The 15,156-nt window shown below is 48.5% G+C and overlaps 2 protein-coding genes across 7 annotated transcripts; one reads left to right on the forward strand and one right to left on the reverse strand.

Annotated features, from left to right (window-relative positions):
• Nucleotides 1-1,579: 1,579 nt before the first annotated feature.
• Nucleotides 1,580-5,520, reverse strand: HNRNPDL (heterogeneous nuclear ribonucleoprotein D like). Of its 6 annotated transcripts, XR_009933222.1 has the most exons (9): nucleotides 5,337-5,520; nucleotides 4,896-5,064; nucleotides 4,646-4,807; nucleotides 4,265-4,396; nucleotides 4,036-4,150; nucleotides 3,307-3,474; nucleotides 3,032-3,128; nucleotides 2,548-2,651; nucleotides 1,580-1,849 (listed from the first exon to the last, which is right to left on the reverse strand). XR_009933222.1 is itself a non-coding variant. In XM_062493039.1 (8 exons), the coding sequence occupies exons 1-7, from the start codon at nucleotides 5,423-5,425 to the stop codon at nucleotides 3,058-3,060; spliced, it is 906 nt and encodes a 301-aa protein (XP_062349023.1). In that variant the 5' UTR covers nucleotides 5,426-5,520; the 3' UTR covers nucleotides 1,580-1,849; nucleotides 3,032-3,057. The 6 variants fall into 6 exon arrangements, 4 of the variants coding, with proteins under 4 accessions (XP_062349023.1, XP_062349026.1, XP_062349022.1 ...); XR_009933221.1 differs by having other exon boundaries at nucleotides 2,548-3,128; XM_062493039.1 differs by lacking the exon at nucleotides 2,548-2,651.
• Nucleotides 5,521-5,899: 379 nt separating this feature from the next.
• On the forward strand, nucleotides 5,900-12,711 carry ENOPH1 (enolase-phosphatase 1). Its single transcript, XM_062493857.1, has 6 exons — nucleotides 5,900-5,983; nucleotides 8,890-8,991; nucleotides 9,844-10,046; nucleotides 10,952-11,084; nucleotides 11,352-11,475; nucleotides 12,479-12,711. The coding sequence occupies exons 1-6, from the start codon at nucleotides 5,900-5,902 to the stop codon at nucleotides 12,616-12,618; spliced, it is 786 nt and encodes a 261-aa protein (XP_062349841.1). The 3' UTR covers nucleotides 12,619-12,711.
• Nucleotides 12,712-15,156: the final 2,445 nt, after the last annotated feature.

Genomic DNA, 15,156 nt, shown 5'->3' on the forward strand with positions numbered 1-15,156 from the left:
CACCGACCCAACCTAAAATGGCGGCCGGAAGGAGCGCGGCGGGCGGGACACGTGACCCCGCCCCCGGGGAGCCGTGAGGGAGCGCGGGGGGAGCTCCGGCGCAGACCGGGAGTGTCCAGGGCCGGGGCGGCCGGCAGGGACTGGCACAGGATCAGTAGGGCTGGACCGGGCCTCTGGAGATCGTCCAGTACAATCCCCCCTGCCATGGCAGGGCCACCTGGAGCGGGTGACACAGGAACACATCCAGGTGGGTTTGGAATGGCTCCAGAGAGGGTCTCCACAACCTCCCTCGGAAACTGTTCCAGTGCTCTGCCACCCTCCGCTTAAGAGATCCTTCCTCATGGTGAACTGGAACTTGTGTTTTGGTTTGTGGTCATTGCTCCTTGACCTGTCCCTGGGCAGCACTGACACCATCGTCGTGGCACCTGCCTTTGAGATATTTATGTGCATTGCTGAGATCTCCTTCGGTCTTTTCCCGACTAAGCAGACCCAGCTCCTGCAGCCTCTCCTGCTAAGAGAGATGCTCCAGCCCCCTCATCATCTATCTCTGTGGCCCTCCACTGGACCCTCTCCAGGAGCCCCTTGCCTTTCTTGTGCTGAGGAGCCCAGACCTGGACACAGTACTCCAGCTGCCCTTCACTAGGGCCAAGGAGAGCGGGAGGATCACAGATTGAAGGAAAACTTGGCTCTTTGCAGGGTTTTGTGTATTAATAAACCACTGTAGCAGTGAAGCCATGTCCTTGTGGCACAAGTCTCCCTCGGCCCCTCAGTTGCTGTGGAGGACAGTGCTGGATCCAGCTGCACTCACAAACTGCTGTGGCTTCTTGCTGATTCTTTAGTTAGTTTGTAGTCAGTGACATCAGTGAGCTTTAACCAGTTTGACTAGGTATTTGTGCTGAGAAACATCAAATCTTCAGGCAGACTGCTGCAATCCTTTGGTCCCACACAAAATGGATATGCTCCTTTACCCATCCCAATCACTCTCCTAATCCAGGAATGTGCTGGGTTAATTCACTGTTCCCTTCTCCAGCAATCAGGCACTCAGGCTTTTAGTTGTTGCTTGCTAGTGTGCACTGGATGGGAAACCTGTTTTGTGAGAAGAGTACAGTACCAAGTGCTATGGAAAAAGAGTTGCTGAACCTGAAGTTCAAGAACTTGTAATCTCCTGCTTGGAACTGGAATAGAAATAACTGGTGTAGAAAAGCAAATAAGCCATATTCTAGGATACTTGAGGTTTTAAGTGCTTGAAAAACCTTGGAAAGCTCCAATTCCTCAAGCAGTGCTATCAGCATTAAAAAGGGTGCTGCTATAGCTCTAGATCCCTCCTGCGATGTACAAAACTCACAGCATTGTGCCACAGAACATTATCTCCTCATTGCTGCAGAGGGCAGGACAGGACTCTGCCATCTTCCACGGTGATGCTAATTCCAAGCACTCTGGTGCTCTCAGGACAGGTCAGGATAAAGAATGGGCTGTAGGAATCTGTTCTCCAAGTAACCCTGATCTCCAGCGAGGTACCTGCCCTTCTATCCAAGTAAAACTAGTTATGCCACTTTAAGGTGACAGCAAGACTACACACTCACTTAAGTAAGCATTTATTAGAGAATCTTTTAACATGAAATTATACAAATAAAGTTTGTATAAACACAAGTCCACATTGTGTCATAACATGAATGGCAAAAAGAAAGTAAAAACCATAAAAGAAAACTAGTCGGCCGCTATGTACAGTTGGACACAGTTGTGTCATACACTAAAAGTCTTTTACAAAATAGTCATTTCCTCTCACGAAGACCACCCTCCATTCACTCACGATGCGTTGCAAGATGGCTTTTTGTTGCAGTATCTCTACCTAAAAAATCAAGACAAAATGCATGTCAGATCTGTGACAGTTACTACAGGATTGTTAAAAGGTCCATTTTCATGAACTGCTTTAAGTCTTCTATATATTCCTTTCTTCACTGTTAAAGATCATATGCATATTTATTAAGGTAACACAAGAGGTTTGTTTAGTTACCCATCAGTAATTTATTTTCCCAAATATTGCTGTTCAGCCCATCTAGGAGGCTGCTCCAAAACAACAACCATCCAATTCAGACAAGTAAGCAGGCTCTGGATCACGTTCTTTTCCACTAGAAACACTGCCAAAAGGCTTCCTGATTATATGTTTATACAACTTAACGACTTAGGTGCAACACAAGTCAGGTGACTTTAGTTCAGACGGTCCATATGCATATGATCTTTAATGTTTATCCAGATTTAAAAGTTCGTTTTGGTTTGCAGATTTCACTATTAGCTATAAAAAGAAAAAAGCAAGCATTAAAATCTTAAAGAATGCACATTTAAAATGAGGTTCCACAATTGAAATACAACACTAAACAGAAGACCAAATGATTAAGCTGTAAAGGCATTTATGTACTTTAACTCCTGCAAAAAACCATTTAAGTTAAAGACACTTAATCTCCAAAAAAGATTAAAAAAAAGAAGCCAAAGTCTGAAGTTTTCCACTTTAATCTTTACGCTGGTACATGAAGTTGGAAGAGACCATACCACAGGACAGCGTTTTCTGGTGTATGCCTTGCGCTCTGCCTGCAACGTGCGACCCCAGAGATAGACGTGGTCAGGGTGACACACGGCCTGCAATGAAGTTCCCGCTGGCGGGTACAAACAAGGTATAATGTCAGAGTTAGAAGACAACATTCTTGTTTTCCTTAAGTTGTACCCATTTCAGTACTTTACCTGTTAATACTTCTAATAAGTTTAATTATTCCTCTAGATCACCTGGTACACAACGCAAACCAGAAAAACTCTTATGTTTTTCTGAAGTACTAAAGAAGATAAAGTCACATTTTTACAAAGTTAAAGATCTATAGACACGTAGGCAAAGCTGGTTTAAAAAAAAAGTATTTTTAAAGTTAACAAAAGCTTAATTAAAGGAAAAGTCATGCTAGGCAAGTTTTTACTCTTCGTTTGTCTATTGATCTTTAAATTAGATTAGAGCTAGTCGGAGTGGAGCTCGCGCTCATGTACACACCTGTTTGTCAGGTACTAGGTACTGCTTTAGTACGGCTGGTAGTTGTTTTGGTGGTTGCCACCGCCGCGGGACGCCTTCCCATACGTGCTTTGTTGGCCTGGAGGTAACGTGGGGAAAAAACAGAACCCACAAGCGTTAACATCCAGCCTTAGGAGACTTCACGCACAGCAGCACAGCAAGAGATCTCATCTTTAGAGCCATGGGCTGAGTAAGAGCAACATTCCAGAGAGGGGATGCATGCTCTTTTTATTGGCATTGAGGGCAAAACCACTTACCACTGTAGTCTGTGTATCCTGGCCCATATCCATAGTTGGGATAGTTGTACCCAGAGTAGTCGTAGCCTCCATAGCCACTGTAGCTCTGATCACTGTAAGCGCTATTGTAATTCCCATAGCCTTGATCATAATAGTTATTAAATCCTTGGTTCCAGTTTTGTCCCTGACCTGAAACCAAGTATAGCAAGTGTAAGTTTCAAAACTTATTTCACTCCTCTCCTGTGCCCCTTCATCTAACTCTCTGGATACAAGAATAATCAGTAATTGCCAAGTGACACCACAGGATGAGCCTTACTGCAAGGTGTGACTTGTGACTGCTTGACCTTTAAAGATTGAGATGCATTAGCCTGTAACATAACAGCTGAATCCTGATCCATTCAAAGGCCCAGCAGTCATCACCCTAGTCCTTAGCAAACAGCTTCTGGTTTCTGGCCCAAGGGCCAATTGAGTATATCCCTTTCAGGTGAAAATGTAACTGCACTAGCTACACTGTCCACTAAGGATGTACAAAAGCACCTTACATCCAACCTTGCCCCTTCACCACTTGAACGCAAGCAGAGCAAAAAGAGATTCCTCAGCTTCAACAAGCAACCATAGCCACCAAAAACAGGCTACTTTACACATTTGATTTAAACATGAGATCTGTACATAGCCTGCAACCCAGACTATCTACAAACGCCTGAGTATTAGGTAAGTACTTACATTAACAGAACTACTGACAACACTCACCCCGTCCACGCCCCCTTCCGCCTCCACGTCCACCAGAAGAATTGCTTTTCCCTCCTTTTTGCTGCTGCTGCTGCTGCCTGTACACTTCTTTGGGCTGTGCTACTTTGATCTCACACTGTAAGGACAGAAATCCTTTAACTTATTAAGAATTCCAAAAGAATTTTGTGAGATGCTTTCTCAGAAGCGTACAGAGACAGATTTCACATGCTAGGAACAGGACTTTTCCCACCTTGCCTGAACCAATCTGGTGGTATCTGCTCTCTAGTAACTTCTTTACTGGCTCTTCATCTGTGTATGTGATAAAACAGAAGCCCCTCCTTTCATTAGTCTTTGTGTCCATGGGAAGTTCAATGTTTTCAATCTGAAATCAAAATGAATATAAACAATGCGTGAAATCTGCGAGCAGCTTTTTATGCCCCCAGAACCATCTGGCAGTGCAGGACCTACACCGACTACTTCTGGCAGCTGTAAATCAGACCATTACAGTTTTATGAAATCGTTAGCATACAGATTCAACTACCTCTAGTTTTGGCCAACTACCTCCTCACAAATTCTTTCTTAAGACTACACTTGAGAATCACAGGTGTTCTTACATGCCAATATACTATACCTCGCCAAAAGCACCGAAGTACTCCTTAATCTGTTCTTCAGATGTATCTGGACTCAGCCCACCAACAAACACTTTCTTGGGTGGCTCCTTCCCTTTCAGTGCTTTTGCCCTTTTAGGATCTATTAACTTGCCATCCAGTTTGTGTTCTTTCAGTTCCAACACCTAAAAAGCAGACAAAGGAACTAAGTCTCAGATCGCTACAGCTACACAAGCTGGATTCGTGCCATCGGTCCGCAGGAAAAGCGCCCACCTTCTCCACGCTGGCAGCATCCTTGAAGAGCACGAACCCAAAGCCTCTCGACCTTCCAGTGACCGGGTCTGTTTTGATTGTGCAATCCACAACCTCGCCGAACCGCGAGAGATACTCCGTCAGGTCCTTCTTGCTGGTGTCCCAGCTGAGGCCTCCGATGAACATTTTGCTGGAGGGCAGGAAATACGGATAAGGGTGAGGGAGCGACGGGGCAGCCCCCCCCAGAGCCTGCCGGTGACGTCACGGCCCCCGTCCGTGTCCCCGCCCCGCGGAAACTGGGTCAGCCGCCCGGGACACAAAGGCGGGCGCGGCCATGGTGCGGGAAGCGAAGGCCGCTCTCCCGCCAGCCACCGAGCCGCCCCCCCCGAGCCGCAGGGCGAGGGGTGGAGATGGCCGCGCGACTCCCCCACACCTCCCCTCACACCACATCCCCGGCCCTACCCGTCGTCCTGCTGGTTCTTGCTCGCGTTGATCTTGGAGCCCTCGGCGAACTCCTCCTGGCCGCCGCTCATCTCGGTCGCGTCCTCCATGGCGGGGCGAGGGCGGCGGGGGTGCTCGTGCGAGCGGCGGAGACAACGGAGACCTGCGCCCGGCAGAAAATGGCGGCGGAAGAGATCCGGGCACCGCCTGCGCTTCCCTTATATACCCGCGCCGGCAGCCAATCAGCGCCGGCCTCCCGCCCGGCGTCGCAGCGCCCCCGGCGGCTCGCGGCGGGGCTGCAGCAGCCGCCCTGAGGCCGCCATCGCGCGGGCTGGGCCAGCCGGGCCCGGCCGGTGCCGCCGCCGCCGCTGCTGCTGTGGGCGGGCACGGCCACCGCCGCACCGGGTACCGGGACAGGCGGGCGCCGGGGCTGAGCGGGCCGGCCGGCGGTGGGTGGTAACGCGTCACCCAGAAACCCCGTTCGGCGGCGGCGGGGCGGGGCGGGAGCTCCGTGGGCGGGCACAGCCGGCGCGGCGCTCCCCGCCGCGCGTCCCCGGTGCGCCCCACGTGCCGCCGCCGCCGCCATGGGCGTGCTGCCGGTGCCGGCGGAGGTGCGCGCCATCCTGCTGGACATCGAGGGCACCACCACCCCCATCGCCTTCGTCCAGGTGAGACCCGGAGGCCGCCGGCACCGCGGGGGTCTCCGGTAGCATCGCCGCTCATGTCGTGATTCCCCAGCCCTGGCGTCGCGGAGGGCTCCCGTAGCATCGCCGTTCGTACCGTGACCTCCCCGGCCCTGGCAGCTCGCCTCAAGGCAGGCCGAGGTGCCGCCGGCAGCGAAAGCCGTGACCCATTTTCCGCGTTTTTCCCAATAATGCCGACGAGAAAATACGCCTTGTCTTGCCGATCGGCCGCTCCTTTGGTAGGCTGGGGAGCGGGTCGCTGCCGCTGAGATTCGGGCAGGTCAGGGATTTGCTTCATGGGTATAGGGCAATTGGAGTGTTCGCAGCCGAACCGGGAAAATTCTTCGAGCATCACTGTTCCTTTGGTGGCTGGAGCTGCAGCACCGCACCCGGGTCTGCGGAGAGCCTCAAGTGCGATCTCTTTAAAGTACGATGCTTCTTGGCCGTAATTTCAGTAATTAGCGATTTGCGGTAATCGATAATTCCCGGGGCTATCCTCTGCCTTGTCCCTTCGGGAAGCTGTCACAGCCAAATGCCCCCCGTGTGCCGGAGGAGCGTGTCCAGCGCAGGGCGCACACCGAGCGTGCCGCGGTGACTGGGGGGGGCAGCGAGTGCACGGCTGGCTTCCCTTGCCTTGGAAAAAGCTCCAGGCTGCTGGGAATGCTGGGCTCGGTGCAGAACCCAAGGGACGGGGAAGTCTGCGAGTTATAGGAGAACCGCAAATTGTGCTGGCCGCGGGTCCCGCCTCTCCGGGAGGCTTTGGTTCGCGGGAGGGAGCGGCTTGCTGGAAGAGCGAACGCATGTATCCCTTCTCCTGCCCTCAACTAACCTGGACTTCTCCGTGAGACATCCCAGCTCTTGGTACATCTTTGCTGTCGGGGGCTTACAAAGGTGCTTTGTGACCCACATGGCAGGTGAAGGCTCCTGCCAGGCTTTCTAGAGGCTTCTGCTAACAGGGTGTACTAGGTGAACAGCATGACCTACATCTTTCCTGTCCATGCTCTTGAAGAAATTTCAGGCCTAGATGGCATTAGAGCTACCTCCCTCCACTCAGTATCTGTCAATTCAAACAATTTGGAGAGCTCAGGTTTCTTACTAAACATCCAACAGAGCAACTAAATTGTTTCTGTCCACCTTGAAGCCGTTTTGCAGTTGTGCAAACAACATGCCACGCACCTGAGACTTTGGGTTTCCACCCAGTGTCTTTCTGTTTCAGGGAGGCCAAATGACTTTTGGTTCTCAATAAAATTCAGTTTGATGGAAATCCTGAAAGTGCTTGGAACGAGTGATTTCATTTGGTCTTTCGGTTAACCTCTATTTGCCTTTGAAAGGTCCACTGATGGTTCAGCAGAAACTATTCAGTATTAAATGATTTTATTTAATCCTTTCTCTAATGTTAGAATTACTGAACTTGCAAAGTAAGAAAATATAATGAGTCAGTTGATGGGTGGATTAAGGAAAGATACCAGAAAAGAGAGTATTTGGAGTCTTTCTTCCACACAGACTCACAGCCTATTAAACTTAGTACATCATTGACTGGGATCACTTTTGACATCCATAAACCATCTGTCCCACTAGCTGTCTACTACTCCAGCTGTCACGTGGGTATCCCCTCTTAGTTCACAGACCAATGCATTTGCCAGTGGACTAATACTTTTACCCTTTTAAAATGCCCCAAATTACAGAATCCACTGAACTTTCAGAAGCTGGAAGTTTTTCTTAGCCAGCACAAGAGTATGAAACACTGCTTTTGAAAAACAATTGTCCTTTTGACATCTGATTTGTAAAGGAGGTTAAACCAAGCCAGCAGGTCACCTGCATTTCCCAGTGGATTCTCTTAAATTTCCTCCATGATTTAAAGGATAGTTTGAAAGTAAAGGAAATGAGAGAGTAACTGGGGGCATTACAAGGCTTTTGATTTCACTAGAGAAGTTTGTGGTAATTTTTTAGGCAATTTGCATTGTTTTTAAAATATACAACACAGGAAAACACTATATTGGAGCAATAGAAAATCCCGCAGTTCTTCTACCACATCACACTCTCAGGACTACTGCTTTCTTAATTCAGTAACAAGCCAAACATGACATACAACAAGAAACTATGGGCCATTTTTGAGGAAGGGCGAGTTCAGGTTAGTTTTTTCCCCTATTAAAAAAAGCTCAGTTCTGTACCCGAAGGAAGGATGTCCCTGCCCTTTTTGACCTGAGGCTTTTTTCACACCCAGAGATACACAGCGGCTGTTTGTGGCTTCTGACTCGTGAAACACCACTAATGAGAGCAATTTGTAATTATTTCTGGTTGCCCTTGGGAATTCTGTGAAGGTTTGTAATTTTCCTGTGGCACTTTTCCCAAATCCCATTTAATTTCATTTGCAAGACTGTCCTGTGGAGTTCAGTGTCACCAAACCAGGCTTTCCGTTTTAAAAGGTCTTCTAGCTTTGGCGAGAGGTTGAGACGTGTTTACACAATGACCTTTGCTAGGACAAGTGCCCCATCAAAAATACAACATCATAACTTACCTGTGCAGAGTACATACATTGTCAGCCTTGTACTCCTCTGCTTGTGGGAACGTGGGGTCACGTGCGCCATTTGTGACTTTTTTTGGCAAGCCCAGGAAAAGTTAGCACCCACCTTTCCATCGCAGGTTTTAAAACTTTCAGCTACGTAAACATTTGTATAAAAAAATCCACCTGCACTGATCCTGGCCTGAGGCTTGCTCAGTCCTGTGACCAGGCAGAAACCCTTGGCGGGAAGGTTCACCAGCCGCAGCACTGTAGGGGAAGCTGAAGTTTGGGAAAATAACTGTACACGGCAGCATGGGTGAACGGTTCCTTTAAAAGCCAGTCAGCCTTACCTCTGCCAGGTTAAAGGAGCAGCCTGTTTTTCTGCCAGGAGACCTTGTTCCCTTACATCAGAGAAAACGTGAAGGAGTATCTGCGTGCTCACTGGGAGGAGGAGGAGTGCCAGCGGGATGTCGGACTTCTGAGGAAACAGGTTAAGTAACAGAGTAATTCTGTGTCTCTGCATTTTCATAGCATGCCTGAGGCTTCAGGTCACTCAGAGTCTCCCAGTCACCCCACATTCATCCCTATCTCTTTGCCCTCATCCATGAAGGACAGTTGTCTCGATGGTTGGATTCTCCCTCATCCAAAGCCTGGGGTTGTGCTTGGCAGGCAGCAGCTTCCCTCAGCTCACCTTGCTCTTCACAGCCCCTGAGCAGCTGTTGAGCCAAGACTTTCCAGCTTTTTGCCTGCACTGTGCCCTTCTCTTGTTGAATCCAAACCTCTTGGGAAGCAGCACAGGGGGATGCCAGAGCACTTGTTCCACACAGGGCAGTGGATGCTGCTTGTGTACAGGGACACAGCTTCAATTTGAGACTTGTGGCTGAAGCCAACAGATGCATTTGCTTCTTTGCCTTAATTGCAGTAATTAAATACTTAAGCAAGCATAGTTCTCATTAGAGTATTTACAATATGGCTACAGTAATGCTAATTGTTTGGTCTGGAAAGTGCAACCCAAGCAAGTATTCCTAAACACAACTGAGGTCTCAATTTTCCATTGAGAAAAGCATTCAGACAACGTAATAACCCCTCATGTGAAGAGCAGTTCAAGCAGTGTCCTGCACAGCGGTGCAGGTATTAGACCACTTTCCTATATTAGAGGTGTTGAAATTGCTCCACCTCTTCCCTCTTTTTATCATGGATGATCACACAGAATCACAGGATATTCTGTATTGGAGGGGACCTGCAAGGATCGGCAAGCCCAGCTCTTTAGTGAATAGCCCGTACAGGGATCAAGCCCACAAGCTTGGCATTGTTAACACCATTCTCTAACACCACTTTGCAGGCTCAAGAGGACTCCAGCCTGGACGGGGCGGTGCCGATCCCTTTGGAGAGCGGCAGCGGGGAAGAGGAGCTGGAGCGCATCATCCAGGCGGTCGTGGACAATGTGCACTGGCAGATGTCCCTGGACAGGAAGACCACTGCACTGAAGCAGCTGCAGGGCCACATGTGGAGGGCAGCCTATGCCACTGGGCACGTCAAAGGAGAGTGAGTAATTGTGTGAGTAGTTGTGTGCCCCCTCCTGGGGGGCAGGGTATGGGGGACATCCTTCCTAAAAGCTTATTAGCAGAACAGCTGCGTAAGCTATTCCTGGGAACAGTCCCACTTACAAATACAAGTAGCATACTAGCTCAGCAGACAAACCAATATTTTGAGAGATTTCTTGGTAAACCAAGAGTCTAAGGCACAAGTATGAGCTTCTTACAGTTCTCCATCTTGCATTTTTTATCCCCAGATTGCACTCATGTTTTGGAACAAGTATAAACAAGCCAAGGTTGCAGGGTCAGACCCCCTCAGTTGGTTCCTCCTTTGTCTTTTACCTTTGTGCTTTCTGCCTTTCCACTTCTTTTTGTCTTCAGGTTCCTCTTTATGTTTCAGCCACAATACAGGAGTGCATGAATAGGGACAACTGATATTAAGCCTGATCTTCTTATTTAAGAGATACTTGGTTAAATTATGCATTTCAGGTCTCTAAGTAAGTAAAACAAGCCCATAAATTCACAAAGTGTTTTGTCAAATGAGGAAGGAGGAAGAAGATAATGAGCATACAGCAAAATGTAAAGATCCACCAGAGAAAGTAACAAAACCCAAAAAACAACTCAAGAGAGACAGATATCCTGTTGGTTTTGTTTTTAAAAAACAAAGCTAAATTGTCTTATGGTGGCCCAAGAACTGTGAAGAAAGCTGCCTGCTTGGCTGCATTCAAGGAGTGGGATCTCTAAAATCTTTCCCAGCTCTGCATCACCTGCTGGTGAAAGAGGCTGCCTGGTTCCAGGAGCAGTGAAGTCCCCTTGCAAATTAATGGGACAAATTCATTGTCACAGTGCTTGGCTAATGATGTCCCTCCAGGTGCCTCTGGGTTTGCCCTTACCTGCTGCCCTGTTTTGCTCCAGAATCTTCGAGGATGTTGTTCCAGCCATCCGGAAGTGGCGGGAAGCAGGGATGAAGGTCTATATCTACTCTTCAGGCAGCATTGAAGCCCAGAAGCTTCTGTTTGGATACTCTACAGAAGGTGATATCCTAGAGGTAGATAACCTTACCACCTTCTTTACAGCTTCTCCCCCTGCAGAGCACTCCTCTCACAACCTCCCTTGCTGTAATACTTTGGATGTGAGTTCTGTGACAGGAAGGTGGGGCATGGGTTTGATCCATGGGAATTCAGCTCAAACAGTTGACTGTGAGAGCATGGCTGCACCAACCCCTCTTAACTGTGGCAGAAAGGGAGGGAGGGAGGTTTATCCCTGCTCATCAGGTGGCACTCAGCAATGGCTTGTGCTTCTCTCTCTCTTTCAGCTCTTTGATGGCCACTTTGATACCAAAATAGGCCCCAAGGTAGAAAGTGAAAGCTACAGGAGGATTGCTGCCAGTATTGGGTGTGCCACCAACAACATCCTCTTCCTGACAGATGTCCCTCGAGGTACGTCACCAGCCAGTCGTACTGGCTCTCACCTGTGCAGGGGAGGCAGGTGCTCTTCAGAGGCGTGCTGCTGACTTCTCACAAGCACCCCAGAAATGCTTCAGCACCTTCCCTCCAGCTGCTGCCATCCTCCTTTACACACCCAGGCTTGCACACAGCAGTGGGATGTCCCTGTGCAGCGCTGCAATGGGGGAAAATAGGTCAAGTAGAAAACCTGCCTTTGCACCAGCCAGGAAGGAGAGACTGCTGAAGCAGAGCTGAAGCACGCCCCATTTGCAAACAGGGTCAGTAGTTTGGCTGGTGCTCAGGGGAAATGATGGTGTTTGCTGTGTTGCTACGTGGCTGATTCTTTGTGCCATTCATGGTTAGGTTGTGTTCAGCAGCAGGAAAGCATTGCTTCAGGTTGCCAAGGCTTGACCCCTGGAAAGCCAGGCTTGAGAAGCTAATTTAATTCCTGCTTTTGCTGGAAACATCTTTCTGGCAGAAATGGCACTGTGTCTCAGTCTAAGCCATCTCAGTCTCCTGGAGCTAGTCCTTACCTCCTCCCCAGCCTTGGCAGCAGAGCTAGTGGGACCTTGTAGTTACCTCCTTTTCCCTGGATCATCTTCCAGTGGCCTTTTGTGCTCAGGGAGCAAAGAGAAGCTTGTGAGAAGCGATTGGGGGAGGGGGGACTGACCACAGCCTCATGACAGGAATCAAGCTGATGGAGCAGGAATTGCGCTGATGGTGTGTGCTGCCTGCAAGGTGGCTTGGACAGCCATCAGCTGGCAAAGGGGAGAGGATGGTGAGGCAGCCAGCTGCTGTCCATTTCTGCAGTTACAGCTATACACAGCAGGTTTGCCAGGAGCTGCTTTCTCTCTAGAGCCCTGTCACATGCAAACGCTGCTGAGTCGCAGCCTTTAAAAGCACTGTTGAGTGTTTTGGGCCATCCTCAAGCCTTAAGAACCCTGATGTGAAGAGGTCAGTAAGTAGCTCTCAGCTCCTCTCTCCCCATCTGTTTCAGAAGCCAGTGCGGCCGAGGAGGCGGACACTCACGTGGCTGTGGTGATCAGACCAGGCAACGCAGGACTGACAGACGATGAGAAATCCTATTACAGCCTCATCTCATCTTTCACCGAACTCTTCTTGCCTTCCTCCACTTAGGGAAAGCGGTGCACGCACAAAAGACTGTGCTTCACCTGATTGTTCTTGTGAAACATTAGGTAATTTTGTCCATAATCAGAATTTCAAACCAAATCCACATTATGTCTTGGGCCTCGTGCAGGCAGGTATGGATGGAGAGTATGGTGTGGGGTCCCTTGTGCAGTAGGACAGAGGTCTGCTGCCAGCTGGTGCTGGGAACAGGGCAGGGAGCAGCACCCATGAGCACTGCTGTTCCTCCCCCTTCCTGACTAGTAGTTATAGCTAAGGGAATGCTTCCTTCAGACTCATCCACTGAAATCTGGTGCTGAGATGCCCCACCATGATCTCTGTCATTTTTAGAAGCAGTCTGCAAACAAGGTTTTTATGTCCCCTGGTCCCAGAGGGAGCATTGGGAACCATGGGGGGATATGTGAGCTTCCCCCTGCAGATAGGATTTCTGGCTAAGTCAAAAACATTTGCAATTAGGATTCCCAAAGGAAAATGCCAACTTTGGGCCTATGATACAGTAGGTTTGGGCTGCCACAGAAAAAGCCAGCCCTTGCTGCAAGCAAGTTCTTTAGACAAGGAACAAGTGTGTATTTTGACTGTGTCTGCAGCAGCTCTAGGTACAGAACAGTACAACTTGCATATAGAAGCCGCTTAGAGCTCCACAGCCAGGCTACCCAGAATGAAGTCGAGTATATATAAATACAGCTTTAAAAATTAAATGCTGGACACACTTCACTGCTGCATCATGGTGCTGGGCTATGGGACACAACTAGCTGAACCACAAAGTCAGCTTGACAGCATTTCTGAAGTATCTCAGCACTGACCCATGGAGCTCCTCCTCCAGCCAACATCACCCAGTCACTCGTTCATAGCACTGGTCACCTGTGAGCAAACCTTGACAAACTGCTCCTGAGGGCAGACATCCTGCTGCATTTGATGAAAATTAAACCACTGACCTTTCCACCTTACCTAAATTGTGCCAATGTAGATGAGACAGTCATGGAGTTTTTCCTAACGTAGTAAATAAAAACACAACTTTGCTTTCATTGTGTTCACTCCACCACAGCACTTAGCCTTCCTGTCTTAGCACCAGTGATCCCTGCACCTAAAAGGCAAATTTTATTATTTCCAAATCTGTGAACACTGTGTTCCTGCTTTCACCTTCCCCAGTCCTTTAAGGCAGCAGCCTTGTCCTGCCAAGGAAGCTGTACTACCTCCCTGACCATTTTAGGATTACAGTTGTGGCTCAGTGCAGGAGTGAGAGCCACAGGTAGGTTATACAGGTAGTAGTGGAATCAGAGGCAGTCTGAAACTCTGTCTGAAATCCCTGTTTCCTGCTGCTGGCATTTCATGCACGGGTGTTTTGCCCTCACAGCCAGCCAGAATATAGTATGTGCATGCTGCATTCCTGAGCTCTGATCTGAACCTACAGCTGTCCCTGTTGAGGGAGGCTGATGGGTAAAAGAACAAGGAAGAGACAGGCACTAGGGGAGGAAATCACATTGTGCCAGCATGGTCTTTCTAAAAATTTAATAGTACCAGGTCAGGCTGAGGGGCAACTAGTCCAGATGCCTTTCTGGGCTGTGCAATGGGTGTGATCCTGCTCCTAGAAAGAGCCTGCTAATTAGTGCTGTTACAATAAGTGTATCTGCATGGCTGAATGGTCCCTGGCTTCCTTAAGTGATAATGGTAATCATTACATTGTAAATAAATACTCACCTTTTGTTTTGCCTTTGCCATCAGAAACCTATGCTTGGGGTAGGGAGAAAAATAAAACTCACTTTCTCCATAAAAGCACTTTATTTAGTGGTCATGTTTCAGTGTGTATCAGTTGTCATTTAGTTGTACTTAAATGTGCTGTTAGAAATACTCTAAGAAATGTACAGAATTCTCACTATAAACCTGAAGTTCAGTTTGGATTGCATATAGGAAAAGGAGCAAAAAGAAAAAAATAACCACATAATCTTTTTTTTTTTCCTCTGATAAAATTATAAAAGCTAAAATAATAAATTGAACTTAATAATTAGGGAAAAAAAGTCACAGTGGACTATTTACAGTAAAACATTCTTAGAACAAATTGCTATTTTGTGCTCCATACGGACTGAGTGTGTGCCAATGCAAGAGGATCCCCACCTGCATGTTCTCCAGACTCTTCCCTCCTGCCCTTGCCCAGGAGGAGCTCCCTGGATGAGCCTCAAGGGAGCTGGCACCTCACACTGCTGTGTCCTTGGCCACTCTCAGCACATCCTTCCAGGAAAGCTTTCCAATAATGACACTGCTACAAGGAGGAAGCCTTCAGCAATCCACAACAACCTTCTGTTGGCCAAAAAAATTCTTGATTTGTAACAGCTGCCTGAGAACAAGTATTGGTGCACAGAAAATAAAGGGCTGGCTGAAAGCTTTCTACTTAACACAGTTGACTTTGTCTCAACTGTTTCTCCTCTCCAGGAGAGGGCTGCAACCTTTGCAGAAGACTGAATGCCCTTTTGCCTTTTCCCTGTCTGTCAGAAATGCCACAGAACAGTACAAGTTCCCCTTCAAGTGCCTTTT

The sequence above is a fragment of the Cinclus cinclus genome, chromosome 5, assembly GCF_963662255.1.
Source record: "Cinclus cinclus chromosome 5, bCinCin1.1, whole genome shotgun sequence".
Classification (NCBI taxonomy): domain Eukaryota; kingdom Metazoa; phylum Chordata; class Aves; order Passeriformes; family Cinclidae; genus Cinclus; species Cinclus cinclus.

What these genes read in the sequence shown, in the direction of transcription:
- HNRNPDL (XM_062493040.1), bottom strand. Translation starts at nt 5,425, where the DNA reads ATGGAGGACGCGACCGAGATGAGCGGCGGCCAGGAGGAGTTCGCCGAG. An exon ending in AAGAACCAGCAGGACGACGG is followed by an intron (nt 5,065 to 5,336) that starts GTAGGGCCGGGG and finishes CCTGCCCTCCAG; the next exon opens with CAAAATGTTCATCGGAGGCC. An exon ending in GGGGCGTGGACGGGGTGAGT is followed by an intron (nt 3,475 to 4,029) that starts GTTGTCAGTAGT and finishes ACTTGGTTTCAG; the next exon opens with GTCAGGGACAAAACTGGAAC.
- ENOPH1 (XM_062493857.1), top strand. Translation starts at nt 5,900, where the DNA reads ATGGGCGTGCTGCCGGTGCCGGCGGAGGTGCGCGCCATCCTGCTGGAC. An exon ending in CCCCCATCGCCTTCGTCCAG is followed by an intron (nt 5,984 to 8,889) that starts GTGAGACCCGGA and finishes TTTTTCTGCCAG; the next exon opens with GAGACCTTGTTCCCTTACAT. An exon ending in ACTGGGCACGTCAAAGGAGA is followed by an intron (nt 10,047 to 10,951) that starts GTGAGTAATTGT and finishes GTTTTGCTCCAG; the next exon opens with AATCTTCGAGGATGTTGTTC.